This window comes from Abramis brama (assembly GCF_963993115.1).
Source record: "Abramis brama genome assembly, chromosome: 24".
Classification (NCBI taxonomy): domain Eukaryota; kingdom Metazoa; phylum Chordata; class Actinopteri; order Cypriniformes; family Leuciscidae; genus Abramis; species Abramis brama.
In genome coordinates, this window is record NC_139986.1 from 20,235,805 (window position 1) to 20,252,715 (window position 16,911).

Sequence of the window (16,911 nt, forward strand, 5' to 3'; positions counted from 1 at the left end):
CAGCAATGACTTCCTACAAAAAAAAAAAAAGGAAAGCAAATTACATATCATCCAAAGATAATTAAACTAAGAAAACACTGTGACATCATGTTGGGTTTAATACTGTAGAGAAACATATTCCAATAGCCAAACAATAGAAAGTGTCCCTTCATTCATTTAGGTGAAATGTTGCTATGGTGGCACGTCTCATTAAACTTGCAGATTAGCATATGGAGAGCATCAGATATCCAGTGGACATTGATATACTAATATAGAGAACAATGCAAGCAGAATGTCATATTTCAGCCTGGGGAAACAGTGCAGAAGTCTGTATATAGATCAAAGTTGGTGCTTTAGGATATAAACATTTTTAAAATGTTGGTGATTAATATGGTGATTCTTTCCTAAAATATAATAGCAGATATATTTTTCCTAAATTAAATAATATACTTATACTTATTGCAATATGTATATATATATATATATATATATATATATATATATAGTATATGTGTGTGTACTAAAGAAATAGAATATGTAATATATTACTACTAACTAGAAATATATAATAAGCATGATTAATATAATAAATTCCCAACAGTCTTAATAAAACATGTGTCAGAAAATTTTGTGTTAAACAATATTTAAGATGAACATCAAATATCCCACTGCTTTGGAAATCCTTACATATTTTAGAGATTAGCATAACAATATCAAAATATAACTTACTTTAGAAATTGTAATGACTTTTGAATGCATTTTTTCTAACATTTCCATTTGCTGTCATCATTTTACCTCACTACTTTCTGTTGTCTATCTGCATGAAGCCCATTTATGAACCGTCGTCTTTGATGTTAGTCACACCATCTGCTTCGATCCACCATGTACCTCAAGGCCTTCTTTTGTTTTCCCTGCACAGATAGCATCATCACTCAGTGCTATCTTGTTTCTTTCAATCTAATGCAGGCCTGCCGCTCACTGAGACAAGCTGCGGTTGCCATCACAGACCCAAGATCTGCTGGTGCTGGGTCTGCCTGTTGGTAATTACCAGTCCCACTGCAGGCTCTGTTCATACAACCTGACAATATCTCAGCTGTTATCAAAACACACGCCAACTGACGCACAGCTGACAGTGATTTACCAGATGATGTCAGATAGGCTATACGGAGGGAAGTTATATCCACATTATCTTTGGAGTTTGATAGAGAGAGAATGAAAGACCAGACGTCAAACGCTCTCAGGTGTCTCCGTAATAGTGCCATATTATAGACATTATAATTATATTATGGTCTGAGTAACCCATTCACTTTCCTGTTTCTGTTTCACCTGGTGGAATTGAGTGAATAACTGAAAATTGAATAATAGAATGAATGCCAGGTCATAAAAGACATATGACCTACCCAATGAACACAAATATAAACTGCAATATTGTAAACAATACATACCCAATATGTTGTTAATCTTCACAGATTACAGACAAATATAAAAGATTAAGGCTGGTTCTCATCTTCTCTGTGTAGAAATGAATTATGAAGTCTTAAAAAGGGATTTGTGATTACATTTGGTCCTGAGAAAAGAATAGGAAATAGATTATGAGGAAGAGGTGAGATGAATGGCATTATATATAAGGAAATAAGTCAGTCACAATTACACAAAGCTCCAGCAAAAGACGCCATTATTCCATTATTTACACAGCACGTTTTTGGATTCGAAAAAAAGCGAGACGCAGCGCATTGAAATGGAAAAGAACGTTTTTAAAAGTTGAACCACTTTTAATGTGCCACTCATGCGGGAGATAGGCTAGCCTACTGAAAAAGAAACGAGACCCGGCGCAACGGTCAAAGATGTCCGTATAACGTGTAAATTCGTCAAATTCTTCATTGTCGATGAATGGCATTTGAGTTTACCTTATTGGAGCTGATATGTAAATATTAGGCTCCCCTAAAAAATAAAATAAAAAAAACTGTTGCTTTTTAATCCAGCGATTTAACGGTTTGTGAATGACACTTAACCTTTGTGGAGAAAAAAAATAAAATAAAAATCAAACTACAGTAGATTCAGCATACATAAAGCACTATTAACGCAGCAATAGATCATTAAATATAGGCCTGTGTTAGAAAGAAATTATCAATGATAATGCAGTATGCAAATAAAGGCAAGAAAGGAGACCAAATGTTACTCAAAATGCAAATATTGATGGTGGTGATGGTGATGGGTGTCATCTAGAATATGTCAGCTCAAATATAATGCAAGTTAAGCATCATTTAAGCTGAATTTAATGCCTTGTAAACTGTAATTAAAATTTGTTTATCCTGGCCATTTTTTTTTCAGCACCTTGGTCAGTTCCATTGTTCTACAGCTACCATGACGATATGTAATGATGCTTCTAGTAAAGTACTGTTCCCTTAGCCTAAATAGTATAAAATCTGGATAATGCACTTAAAATACAGATTTAACATTAGCATACCTCTAAAATAATCCCCAGATTTAAATTTGACTCTTGCTGTTTCTCTTAATCCAAAATATCTGGAGTATGCATGATCTAATTTGGATCCAATAAGTTATTTAACTTGTGCAACCTGTAACCTTTCCATATATAATATTGATGAGGTTCTTCTGTGGTTTGTCAAGGGAGAGCTGAAAGTGCTATACTGAGCTAAGCCATAAATGAATTGCTCTTAAAACAGACATAGCCAATACAATTTTCTCCAACCGAGCCAAAGTAAAGCCTGCAACTACTCTGTCCACTCTGGTAAAACAAATAGCTCTAGAGTTCTCTTGCTCTGTGAAACATAAATACAGGTGTCCAGTTTCAAATCCAAAACATTTTTCCTTGGCAGAAAAGGAGCAAAAACTCACCGGTGGGGATTTTACACTGTATGCTTCATAATGTCGATGCAGCGGTACAGGAGGAATCCAGGCAAAGCTTGTAGAGACAGTGATGCGGAGACATTGTGAATTATTTAGGCTCTTCTCCGTGTGATCAGAGGAGAGTTCATTATTAAAAGATGTGTCCGCTATTCAACAGCTGCCTATTTAGAGATTCCCAGACTCTTTTAGATGGTCATTCTCTGTTAGGTTAGTGTGGGCTACATACTTTATTTCCCTGATGAGATTGATGAGATTAGATTAAATGAGCGGTTTGGCAGCTATACATTACCAGGACAAATATATAAGATCAATTCCAATCTTTTCCATGATGGTGCACAAAAAGCACTAGATGATTCACAAAATAAAGAAAAACAACTGGAAATCATACTGAGCCACAACATCAATTACTGCCATAATCAGAAAACAGACAGCTTGTATACTATACAGTTAATCAAATAAACTTGTTGCAGCACATTCACTGTTGTCTGAGAAGTTAATAAGAGCACTGACAAATGCAGCTGTTGGCAGACTGAATAGCCTTCGCAAAAAGACATGCGTCCTGAAAAGACACAAAGCCATCAGTTTCATTATTATTGTAGTATGCATGTCTATTGCATTTAATTCATTTTTAATTGCTCTGCCACTCAACTTCAATGGCTGAGACTCAAGTGGATCTCAGGTTCCGCAGGAAACAAAAGTATCGCCATGGCGACTGAATGTCAGAATGCAACGTAGCACAAGTGTTTGCAACGGTAGCAGCAGCTCATAGGCTGCAACAGTGATCATGCTTGTTCTGCAAAAACAACAATAGCCAGGTCAATTACATTTCAACAGAAAACCTTATTACCCATGCTAATTCATGTCAAACTTAGTTTCTAAGCATAATAATCGTCACCAGCATTAGTCATCCTACCTATCAATGCAAATTAAATTCCATTATATGCAAACGCACATTGCACTCTTTCAGTTCACAGACAAAATCCGTTGAAATTACACAATTTATGTAGGCTAGCATTTTGTGCATAGGTTCCACAATGAAACAGTAAGTCACTTAATGCACGTGCGTGAATGTTGCCATGTAAGCGTTTCCATTGTTTTTTTGTTTTTTAACGCAACGACGCGCGAAAAAGGCATATCTTCTTGCCTCACTAGAAGATAAAAACTTTAGCCTTCGCGTACTTGCGTATAGAATGTTTCTGGCCTTATGGTTATACTATAGGCTACCAGGCCCGGCTCCAGATATGAGATGAAAGGTGGGCCAAGTCATGGTCCAGGTGGGCCGGGTGTATTATTATTATTTTTTATATATATATATTTTGCTACTATTTAGAAATAAAAATGTTTAACAGGTTTATTTTTACATTCTCTCTTTTTGTGTTTGTAATATTATTATTATTTTTTACCCCTTAACAGATCCTGTATCAATTAAGTAACTTTAGATTTGATAAAAAGGGACAGGTCTTTTAAAATAACTATTTACATCACTATACCATTTACAACATCAGCTACAGCTGTAGTTACAAACTAAAAATGTTAATTTTATCTGAAATGCTGTTTTTCTTGAATTATTCTCACGTCTGTTAATGTATAACATTACAGATTTTTGTCCATTGTTATTTTTTGCATTTTTATTTTTACATTCTTATGTAGGCCTATATTTAGAATCTTTTTTCTTTTTCTTTTTTTTTTTTTTTTTACCACACAACAGATCTTGTATCAGTTTAGTAACTTTAGATTTGAAGAAAACGGGGCAGGTCTTGAAAAAGATCTAATTACATCACTATAATTTACAACATTAGCTTTCTACTCATTTTAGAGAATTCTGTTACAAACTCACCCATGTCCATTTCATGTGTTATTGCTTTTTCATGAGCTAAAAACACAAGGTTTTCCTTTTGGAACAAGAAATCTGTGCATGTTGTGTTTTATTAGGCTACAGAGTGTGGTAACTCTCGATTACAAGTCATCATGAAGATTCAAACTTCGCAGGAAGTTTGATTGACAGGCGATCTGACCAATCATAATCCGCCATCTCCGTCCGACAAAGCAGTCAGGAGAATTAGTAGATTAACGTTGGAGGATTTGAACATGAATAACGGCGTGTACTGACGTCTTTCCGCGGTTAAAACAACATTCCTTCTGATGTTCATTTACTGTATGTTTGATGCTATAAATTAACCGTGGAGCCGGGCCTGTAGGCTACTCGTCTTTTCATTTGCAATTTACAAACGAATGCACCTTGCATTAAAGAGCAAACTGTGAAGTATGCGTGCAAGAAAGAATATTCAAAGAGATCTTCCTAGATGAGTCATCGTTGCTATAGCTACTGCTCAACTACATCATAACCAAAATCAAATGCACCATTGTGATACCACATCAATGGGATGTCAAAGAACATATTTCCTAGGAACACAGATTTCTTTCTGAACTGCATTCTGAATTAAAACAACTATGGCTGGTACGAATGTATCAGCAAATAAAATACATATATATTACATATTTTTATTTATTTACATAAACATCACAATACAAAATCAGAACATAGAACAAAATCATTAGAACATAGGCCTACTTGACTTCCCAAAAAACAGCTCTGTAAAATGTGACAAAAATTGGTTTTGGCTATGCAATATTTTCTTTCAAATATTTCCTTTATATGGCCTTCACTCCCACATCCAAACCTTGTCAAATGTGAATTTAGACACATTTTTATAGCTTCTGCGCTCTTGTTGACACTCAGCAGTATCTGTTATTCCACAGTTTCTGTGAAAACTGCAGGATCGGATTTTCCCCCTAGACAATGTTCTGAAGAATGGCTCCTTGCCTGAATCTTGGCCCACTACAGGTCAGTGGAACAGTATTGGGTAAATTATTATTGTTGTTACTGACACAATTTATTTAACTTTAAAAGGAGACAATATATTTTTTTTTTTTTACATGTGCACAAGCTGTAGCCTACCGTTAACTTCAAATTTAGACAAACTCAGTAGATCTCTGATGACATCTGGTGGATATAAAAGGATATGTTAAAGAGAAAAAGTGAACGAATATGCGATAACGTCATCATGTGCTAATTAATATTCATGAACTACAGGGAACGCTGTGAATCTAATCAGCGAACTGTTCCTGTTTACCTCATCAGGCGAACTCGCTTTCTGTAATCTAAAGTTTATGTTGTAAATTAAACTTTTAATATAGCCTGTTGTATACATTCTTTTCTTTAACATACTTTTAAGACTTTTTTAAATTCAGACTCTGATTAAGATGTAACCTAAAAAAATACATGAAGTGTTTTGTTAACGATTGGTTGAGCGATTTTATTTTAGGATGCACGTACCCGCCTCTTCTAGCTAAGCTTCTAAAACGATGGAGTTTTCATATCTTTTGCATTTTCGTTCCGACATAATTTTAACTTATCCTGAGCTTTCTCAAAAAGAGAATTGATAACATGCCACATAACAATATGACTTAATCACAGATGAAAAGACTGTTTTTACATGCACTGTTTAATCAAATTGAACGATATAACAAATGATAAATGAGTTTCTATGCACAACATTGCATATTAGTTTCAGTCAGAAGACTTTTGTGCTTGGTTGCACATGATCAGGTTGGTCCAAGCAGCTATCTGTCTCATTGTAAGGCTTTATACATTTAGATGCCTTCTCAAAGTTTGCTGTGCTCATTACAACTCACATCTTCTCTGTTTCTCTGTAGATATGTGGACTGAAAAGAATAGAAGGATGGTTTGTTTTTGTGTAAGGAGCTGGTGCGGTGCATGCCTCTCTTTGGCATCCCTCCATCTCTCGGTGAAGCAGTATGACTGTGGCATTGAATTCGGGCCCGTTTCAAAATGATCTCCTCACGTTTGTGCTTCTCAAAGTGCATATTTCTGCCCAAAGAATTGATGTGTTTCCTGAGTAAGTTGGGTGATGTTGATGAATAGGTGGATTTCGTAAGGCAGCATGAATGTTCTGAAACCTTCCAGGGACACGCCAAGCCCGGTCTCGGCGAGGACTTTGTAGAGCTTCCAGAAAAATGTCTTCCATTCTTTTTCCTGTTATTCTGGGGGCTGTGTGGGACAAATAGGGGACTTTGCAGGGCCACGGCATGCAGTGGACTGGGATAGCGATACACTTCCATGCCCTGGTGACCTGAAAGGTCAGAACGGTAAGCGGGTTGCAGGACCACTTTGGGTTGAAGTATGTCTGAAACATCTGGCCAGTGTGAGTCTGGATACAGATCCGCTACAGATCGGAAACCATCCTCAGGAATCTCCTCATCGGAGAAATGGGACTGAACTGTTCTATGCTCTTGCAATAAAATGGGTCGGCGCCTTAGAGATTCCTCACCTGGTAAACATTCTCTCTCTCCAAAAGAGTTGTATTTTAAGGAGGCCAAAGAGGTGGAGAGGGAGCGGACATTATCGTCACTGTCGCAGGCGGTAAAAACATCCCCAAAGTTGCTGCCGCAAAAACCTGAGCTTGCTCTTGACCGACTTTCCATGTGTGAGTGAAGTTCTTGGTGATGCCAGCTTCTTTCCGTCAGGCACTGATGATGAAGCAGGTCGTCAGATGAATGACTGGAACATGACCAAAGTTCTCTGGATTTCCCAAGCTCATAAATGGCCTCCTCAGAAAAACTGCGTCTGAGCTTTAGTTTGAATGAGTCTTTATCCACCCAGTAATGATGCTGTCCCTGCTGGATATTTGTTGAAGTTAAATCTTCAGGATCGGTTTCAGTTCTTTCCAGGGCAGTCTCCACCATTGCTTTATGTCTGACTCTCAGGACCTCCAACTCCAGCAGCCCTGCCAAAGTAGCACGAAATCGCTCAATAATACGTTTCCTCCCTGTGCTGGTCCATGGCGCCACTTCAGGCTCTTCTCTGTGCACAGCGGTTGATGACATCCTGACTGGAGGCTCAAAGTCAGGCTTCCTTTCACAGTGGAGGTCTTTATAATAAAGTCACCCATATCAATGCAAATACATTGATAAATCTATTGATAAGATTTTCACTAACCTTTGACCTTAGGTAAAAGATAAAACTTAATTCTATCAATGTGAGATTAAACTTCAGAAGTTAACATCTGGAAGATCATTATCACTGCTAGTGATAGCTGTGGCTCTTTGTTAATATGTTTAATGTCATCGTGAGCATGTAAGAACTTCCACTGTCCATGATTATGTAAAATTAATGTAAAATTTAATTTTGTTACACATTTAAAGAGACCAAACTGGAAGGCCAACTTAAAAGCATATAACCAAAACACATTTTGATTAATCACTTTTTTGTTTTATATCTTTCAACCCAAAGTTAAATCAATCACATTTGAAAATGGCCTCTGTAATCCTATTCCTAAAGATTAAAGTAATAGTTGGTTCTTTCACCCTTTCCTGATGCTATTAAATATGAAAAAACAAGGTGCGCTGTAGTTTTTTTTTTTACTAATATTGTTGTTAGTAAATATTAAATGCAGTTACAGTTCTACAATTGTAAATGTAAGCAATCTCTTTATTCATGAAAATACACTCCATGGATTGTTACTACTGTAATGATTAACCGTTTAATCATCATTGCAATACATTCCCTCTACTTTATCAAACACCACCAGTTTGTTAATGAATCATATTTATTAACTCTTACACTTGCCACAACTTGATTGAAAAAGCCCATTACATAAAGAATTTGAAAAAACAAGACACTCAATTTCTGTGTATCTTTATTTACAAGCAGATATCGAAACATGTAATCCTGCATTTGAAGATGTGACAGCTTATACAGGACCTTGATACACCAATCAAACACATTTCAAGACAGAGCTTCATTCATCAGCATCAGATTCTTCATCATCTTGACTGATCTGGAAGTAGCGCAGCTCATAGCTTTCCTTATCCGACGCCACCACCCTCAGCCAGTCTCGCAGGTTGTTCTTCTTCAAGTACTTCTTTGTGAGGTACTTAAGATACCTGAGGAACATGGGATTGTTAGTATATAAATAAAACTGATTAAAAAAAACACTAATAAACAACAGAATCTGTTGGCACAACACATCTCACCTTTTAGAGAACTGCTTCTCTGAGGTGACGTTGATCTTGTTCTTCTGACGCACAATTTGCACTACATTTCCCAGGTTGCCTGTTTTGCCATTAACCTTCACCTTCTCTTTCAGAAATGTTTCCTGTTAGTAATAAAACAGCATGACCACTAGGGAAGAGAACCCTAGGCATTTAACTAGGGAAGGGAACCCTAGTTATGACATGGCATTAGTGATGCGACTCCTGAACACGATTTATGACATTTAATTTCAATATGCAAGGATAAAGAATACGTTTTTTTTTTTTTTTTTAAATTATGTATTTGGATCAGAAATTAATAGATTGAATGCTAGTTGAGATTAATAGAAATAAATGTAATTGAAATGTACAGATCTCTCAGACAAAAACAACTAAAATATTAAATTTAATCACCTATCCAATAAAACATTTGAAAATGAGAACATTATTTGAGTATAACAATTATCCATGCCTGGAATTTAGTTGTTTTTATCATTTTTTTATACAACTTACAAAGTTGGCAGAGTCGAGAATCCCGTCCTCCACAGGGTGAGTGCAGTCCAGGGTGAACTTCCAGGAAGCACCCTTTTTACTCTTTTTCACAACAGTCTGCCTTTTCTAAAGAAACATTTCATAAAGTTAACTTAATGTTTGCTTCATAAACTCAGCCATGTTATAAAAATGAATAAACGCATTATGAAGTGCACTACTGTAATTCTCTCTCAGTCGTAATCAAATAGATTTGTTTGAATTTTTCAGTCAAGCTAAAATGCTCATCCACGTGTCTGCCAATAGTACGTCAAAAATAATGAATTAATATATTATTCCATATGCAAAAACCAACACTGAGTGACATATTATATTCTTATTTAACATATCTGATATTTTGTTAACACGAAAGATCAAATAATATACATTTAACCATAAAGACCGGTCTCCGGTAGACACGTACCGGTGCCATCTTGGTGAGGTTGGCTTGAAAGAGGAAGTGGCGTACGTCCGCGCGAGGGTTCACGGAAATTCCTCGTATTTGATTGGCTGCCGGTTGGGGAGGATTCAGCGACTTCCGATTTGTGAACGACTTATGTTGGTTTGACTCGGACCGGTCAGTACGTTAGTTCAGTCCAAATTTTTAAGAACGGTTGTGAAACGGTTCGGTCTATTATATGGGTTTTGTCGAGATATATTAGGAAGGATGGGTTCAAATAATTATTAATTCAAAAGATCTGACTACAAAGAACCGTTGATATCTGATAGTAAAAGCATTTAAGTGAACCGACGATTTGACTTTATTAGCACATAATACCACCCTGGGGGGGAAGTGCACATATTTAAGTCTGAGGTAAAATAATCGTTTTTTTTTTTTTTTGGAACAGGTTCTTTAAAACGAACTGTTCGAAAGAAAGAGTTGTTCGATTTGCATGTATTGTAAATAATTCATGTTTATCCAATATCTTAAAATTAGATATTATATTAGATACGTAATGTAAATGTAAAACTTTTTTTAAAATATGATATAGCAATTCTGTTTCAGCAAGTAATTACACCCGAGTATGCAATGTAATGCATTCCACACCAATATGGCCTTTGTCTCACTTACCATTTAATCGAGTTCATGATTATTTAGTGCAATCAAAGATTATACACATCTACAACATAGCTATGTGATCATTAATGTAGTAGGATGTAGCGGACAATCCCATTTAACATACAATAAACATGCAGCATGCTTCGTTTTGGTGATTTCCATTGTTAAACATTCACATGTATACTCAACCAGTAGAGTTAGAAAGCAGACTGGGCTCTGCATTCCTGCTAAGTAAGCATGACTCATCCTTGCATCATTATTGTGCAGACACACCAAGAAAAACTTGGATGAGGCCTCAGCAGGCACATGGGCACAGCCTGATTTGCCAGTTATTGGGCAGATTTCTAATCTTGAACAAATTTAAATAGGCACATAAAGATTTCTGTTTGCTTGGTTAAATTTTTAATGTCACTCAGCTACACAACAGCAAAATTAGAAATTAAACCATCTGAAAAATTCATGTAAAGATGTGATTCAACACAGATTGACTTTAGAGAGCATGCTCACTAGGAGCCACTTGCTAGATGAAGTTTGTGTGTTTGAATATACTGCGATGCCACAGGCCTCCAAGAATTAAGTGCAACACTTTCATTGAGTCTGTATTGTCTGGGCACCCGGCCACAAATGGGAAATGAGTATTTGGCTCCTCCCATGCAGAGGATTTGGCAGCCCAACCCAACAAAGCTGTCTTTCTTTCCCAGTTACTGTCCTCACTTTCTAAAATTATATCCCATGTCATTTTGCCCATTTATATGAATTCTTAAACCTTAAATTTAACATTTAAAACCATTCAATAGACAATAAACTTATTTTTATACACCTAATATATACACATGAATATATAATTTTACTTCATTTGAGAACATAAACACTGCATGTTGTGCTACTGAACACTTAGGTGACACGTACCTAAGATCATACTTCAAAACAGACACTTTCTGATTCAAGTATAATATCTGTACCTTAGTAAGTGAAGTTGTCCCAAATGACCAGACAGGTTAGACTAAGTAACTTTTAAACAAGGATATTCATTCTCCAAAGACAGAGATAAATAAAAATAGTTCACATGTTAAATATTACCAGATGAAAAATCCACTGTAAATATGAAGCAACACCTTAACCAGCATTTGGGAACTTCTTTCAATACTGATGAAGTGCTTCATAAAAAAGAAAATAAAAAAAGAAAAGGTAATCTATTAGGTTTTTATTTTTTGCACTCTCCAGTCAGGTGACAAAGGCCTCGAGTGAACAAAGGAAGATTAGAACTCGCATCAAAGATTCAGTCCTTAACAAGAGCCTGAGCTCATTCTGGGGCAGCACTGATAAGAGTCTACCTGGAGACAAATACAGGCTTCAACACTTTATTTAATGTCGTCACTGACAGCCAAAATCAAGCTGGCTGCTATTTTGGGTTACAGAGGTATTCGCACATGGCCATCACATCCTTTCCACTTCTGAACAATTAGAGACTGTCATTTAAGAGGACATTTCACTGGAGTTTATTTCTCGGTCACAGCGGTTTTTACTTGAGAAGGTACTCGAAGTACTGCAAGAACAAGGAAGTGCCAACTACCAGTGTGCATCTCACTTTGGGGGGAAAAATGGCATTCAATTGAGAGAAATTAACCACAGTGCCAGCATGGCATAGATCATGTAAGGAGAAATGTAAAAGTATGGCTACCAGAGAGACAAAAAAATAAAAATAATTTCAGTGTCAGTTTGGGGTTTCCTCTCTTCGCAACAAGTTGCATAAATCCTGCACTAGTTACTATTAAGAAATTCAAGAATACAAAAAACGGAAAATGGATCCGATTTTTTAACATTCAGGAATGCAAGTGGTTAAAAACTTGAGAGGGGGGGAAGAAGAAAAAAATAAGTGGAATGGGGGAGGTCGAGGGGTAAACACTGCCAATAATAAACTTCTTACCCTAGAGAATGCCAACTGACCCGACAAGTCCAGCACAGTATTGGAAGAAAAAAAGGAATACAAATCACAACAAAAATGTGAGGTTGCTTGTGAAGGCCATAGCTTTGGTGACAAATAAAACCAAAGAAACAAATGCAAGAGATTTGTTAAAGTGTAACATGTTGTAGCCTGAGCAGCCCAGTCTCTCTTCCTATTTGGTCATGGGTTTGACAGCCACTGCAGATTCTTCACCCATAGCTGAAAGCACAGTAACCTGTGAAACAAATAAACAATGAGTGGTTTACATTGACAAGAGGCAGGCTAAAATCTAAATGCATTCGTTCAAACAGGTGCACTTACCAACATCTCTTCACCAGCTGCAAATTTGCTTTCGATTTCTTTGCCCAGGTCACCGTCTGGCACACGCAGGTCCTCGCGCACGTCACCGTTGTCCATCATAAGAGAGAGGAATCCCTCACTGATGTCAACCAGCTAGGAAAACACAAGAAAACATCTTTTAAAAGGGAAGAAATGGTTTTGCAGAAGAATATCTACACTTCGAACAAAAGCTACAGCATTGCCGTGTCTGTGTTTTGGTGGAAGAGATTCACCTCAGGCAACCAATTTAAGGCGAAATGACTCAAAGTATGAAATACTAAATATCGGCTGTGTAAGAAAAGCAGCACTGAACTAATAATGTTCTAAAAAGGACTTAAAAAGATACTAACAATCTCAGTTTGGGACACACTGACATATTAAAGGGATAGTTCACCGAAAAATGAAAATTCTGTCATCTACTCACCCTTTCCAAACCTGTATAAATTTCTTCTGCTGAACACACAAAAAAAAGGATATTTTGAAGAATGTTAGAAACAAAACAGTTGTGGGGCACCATTGACTTCCACAGTGTTTTTTTTTCTACTATGGAAGTCAATGGAGCCCATTAATGGTTTGGTTAACCATATTCTTCAAAATATCTTGTTCATTTTTGGGTGAACTATACCTTTAAGAGCTCAAGAAGTCTTTTAAATTTGCTCCAAATGCAATGCAAAATATGGCAATAATTTCACTACAGATTAAATTTTCCAACTAGTTAATGACCAGTGTTCAATGCAATCAGGAATAAATCAATAACAGAAGGATGGTGACATTTGAATTCTAGATAAACTGTCAGACGTTTGCCTTTATTGCACACAGCTTGGGCTACAAGGTCAGGTGACCTTTAATTGAAATAACAAGTCACATGTACTCCCACAAAAAAAAAAGTGCATTTTCACCATTAAATCTTGAATTTCACAAAGCCATGCATGTCTCACCTGGTAGTCATTTCTTTTGGTGTTAGGCACATCCATGTTGTGGGTGGAGGGGCAGATATCTTCATATTTCTTATTTGTGAAAATGTCAATTCCAACCATGTGAACCTGTAAATAGAGACTCAAGTACTTAATGCTAACGTTCACAGTTTAAAAACAGCCATGCAAAAGAGTGATATCCAAATATTACCTTTGCATGACCATGCTTGCCAGTCTTAGAAGTAGACATTTCAACGATTTTGCAGGGGCGACCCTTCAGGACCACAAACCCGTTCTTGCGCAGGGCGCTGCACTGCATGGGGTAGGTGGCAGAGGCCCCGGCATCTCCGCTGGTGAAATCAAGATCTGGATCTGCCATGATGGGGATCTAAACAAGGGGCACTGGAGGGAATAAAGGACATGGGGAAATTATTATATTATAACCTTAAAAAGCCTCAATCCCACAAAATAACATCATGAGTCACATACGAATGAGCCAGGTTTCCACTGTATGAGTTGGCTAGTCAGACATTAGGACTGCCTTAAAGTACAGTTTTCAATTAACCATTACCAAATGTTAAGCAGCCATTTTATATCGAATTGTAAATAAATCGACCTTGTTATTATTAGCACTCAAACCTGCAGCATCATGCTGCTCTAATTTCACCACTTACAGAATCCAAGCCAAATACACGACCAAACTTGGTTCAGCTTCAGCTAACAGTTGTTTGTGTTTACAAACGTGTCGTTAAAATTCTTAACGAGCCACATTTGACACTTTACGGTCGTTGTTTTGCACGCAATTAACACAATGACCACGCCGAACAGGCCAGATGAACTAGAAGGCTATACATGCTAGCTAGCTTAAATGGCTAAATTGCTTAAACTCGCTAAAAAGAATCAGTGGAGTAACTCGTTAATCCAACGTCAGGTTCACTCTTGCAGAAAAGCGAACGGTTAACCGTATGTCTGATTCGCGTGGCGCATGTCAACGTGGTTTCGCCGCTGATCAATGACTCGGCTAAGAGGCTAACGCCCCATTCTTCCCTAGAACAAAGTAATAGAAACACGCATAAATGGAACAACGACCACGACTAAACTATAAGGTAACTAACAAAAGGGGGGGGGGAAACGGGTCTCGTGCGGGTTAGCCAAAGTTTCTCACGGGTCCCTTTTTCAATTAAGTCAGTGCGCGCGAGGAAAGGCCTCGCGCGTGCTCGCGGCCTGCGAACTAGAGAGCCGCATCAAAGAACTCCCGTAACACGTTTACTCAAGACGATCCGGTTACGTTCACCACCATGACGTAGACTTTCAACTCCGACAGCATTTTAAAATAAACATCAAGACAGGAAAGTTCTGTGTAAATTTTCGTTCACAATTCAAACACGCTCCATGCAGCACTTACTTCCAAGAAAAAAAGGAACGTCAACGCGCAAGCGCGGCCAATTTTAATGCGGCATCCGTACAGTGGGCGGGATTCCACTTCTTCTGCAGAAATGAGGATGGCTTGTGCCTGAAGCTTATGCTTAGTGCCTCTTAGCGCTTAGGATCTGTGGATTGAACGCCATGAATGGTGCAACCTTCCATATAAATATAGCCTATATAAACACACACGCACACACACACACACACACACACACGTTGGTGCACTTATCATTATGAGGACGGACAATCCATAGGCGTAATGGTTTTTATACTGTACAGACTGTATAGTCTATCCCCCAACACTAATCCTACCCCTAAACCTGCCCATCTCAGAAAACCTTCTGCTTTTTTAATAAAACATTGTTTAGTAGGCTAGGCTATACGTTTTTTAAGCCATTTCAATTACGAGGACACAGGAAATGTCCTCATAAACCACATTTAATTACGCTGTAATACCAGTGTAATCCATGTTATTATACATACTTAACTTAATACAATTCCAGCAAAAAAGTGTATCTATATATATACATTTAGTTCAAAATTGTAGATCTGAATGAATTTTGTTAATTCTGTCCTTTAAATGAATGTCTTAAAGTCATAAAATCAAATTTGATCATCCAGTTTTTAATGGAATATTGCAGTAGCCCATTTATTACCATGGATTTGACAAGACACAAATATGCATATTATTATTAATATCAAAAATATATCATATAGTTGTTTATTATATATATATATATATATATATATATATATATATATATAAAAAATCAAACAGCACACATGGTCTGGTTTTAAGTGTCAATTTATTTAAAAAAAAAAAAAAAGCAAAGAAAATGTCTGTTTTGGGTGACAAGTGAACACACTGGCTGAGTTTCCAAAATCTGAAATATTTCCATTTATCCATTTCATATTCTCCTCATTCAGAAACGATTGACTCAAAAACTGGAGTTTCAGTCAAAGTAGAAAAGAGTCTTACGTGAAGACTGACAAAATCAGTAATGATCATTATTGCTAACAGCTTTTCTAGACCGATTCTTCAACCTTTGATATGCAGTCTTCTTCGGGTTTCCTCTTTAAACATAAACACTGAGTATTGATTAAGACTAGAATAGATCCACAAACAACCCTATAATATTCAAACATATTTGCAGTTATCAGGGGTGAATTTATTTCAAACGGAAAGGGCACTGAACAATACCGCATTAAAATAATAAAACAAACCAACACTTTATAAAAAAAAAAAAAAGTAAAAATTGTTGTAAAATAAAACACGCATATTAAAGCATCCCTGACACTATAATAGATTTCATAGTTTTTCCAGACAAACTAATTCAGCTAAAAAAAACACTCCCTTTAAAAAACAAACAAAAAAACGCAATACTGCTGCTGCTTTCTGAATACAAGATACCAGCATTTAAGCACTGTACAAAACAATAAATAAATTGGATCAGAATATCAAGCAAAACTGGATTGTTAAAGTTTTATGACCATAAAATACTCAGTTTAGAAGCTCTTTTGTCGGTTGAATGACACGAAAGAGATTTTGGTGACTTTGTTTGATTCACACCATGTAATAAATTGTAAGCAATAAAATATAACTCTTACTACTAGGCACACATTCGATGAGATCATCTCTTAAAAGTCCAGGCTACATTTAAAGTTACATTTGAAACAAAAATCTAGTTTAATAGCCTTACAAATCTATTTATAAAATATTACAGCCTGCCTATTTTGTGAACAAAACATGATATGCCCAGTTTCAACTTCAAATGTCTTTAACAGAAGGCTTGCAA

At 36.6% G+C, this 16,911-nt stretch overlaps 2 protein-coding genes across 4 annotated transcripts; both read right to left on the reverse strand.

Annotated features, from left to right (window-relative positions):
- Positions 1–8,553: 8,553 nt before the first annotated feature.
- rpl22l1 (ribosomal protein L22-like 1) lies at positions 8,554–9,968 on the reverse strand. Of its 2 annotated transcripts, none has more exons than XM_084103105.1 (4): positions 9,857–9,968; positions 9,418–9,522; positions 8,908–9,029; positions 8,554–8,817 (listed from the first exon to the last, which is right to left on the reverse strand). In XM_084103105.1, the coding sequence occupies exons 1-4, from the start codon at positions 9,863–9,865 to the stop codon at positions 8,673–8,675; spliced, it is 381 nt and encodes a 126-aa protein (XP_083959231.1). In that variant the 5' UTR covers positions 9,866–9,968; the 3' UTR covers positions 8,554–8,672. The 2 variants fall into 2 exon arrangements, with proteins under 2 accessions (XP_083959231.1, XP_083959230.1); XM_084103104.1 differs by having other exon boundaries at positions 9,827–9,877.
- A 1,871-nt stretch (positions 9,969–11,839) lies between these two features.
- On the reverse strand, positions 11,840–15,154 carry eif5a (eukaryotic translation initiation factor 5A). Of its 2 annotated transcripts, none has more exons than XM_084103102.1 (5): positions 15,096–15,154; positions 13,902–14,092; positions 13,715–13,819; positions 12,759–12,890; positions 11,840–12,672 (listed from the first exon to the last, which is right to left on the reverse strand). In XM_084103102.1, the coding sequence occupies exons 2-5, from the start codon at positions 14,067–14,069 to the stop codon at positions 12,610–12,612; spliced, it is 468 nt and encodes a 155-aa protein (XP_083959228.1). In that variant the 5' UTR covers positions 14,070–14,092; positions 15,096–15,154; the 3' UTR covers positions 11,840–12,609. The 2 variants fall into 2 exon arrangements, with proteins under 2 accessions (XP_083959228.1, XP_083959229.1); XM_084103103.1 differs by lacking the exon at positions 15,096–15,154 and adding an exon at positions 14,365–14,936.
- Positions 15,155–16,911: the final 1,757 nt, after the last annotated feature.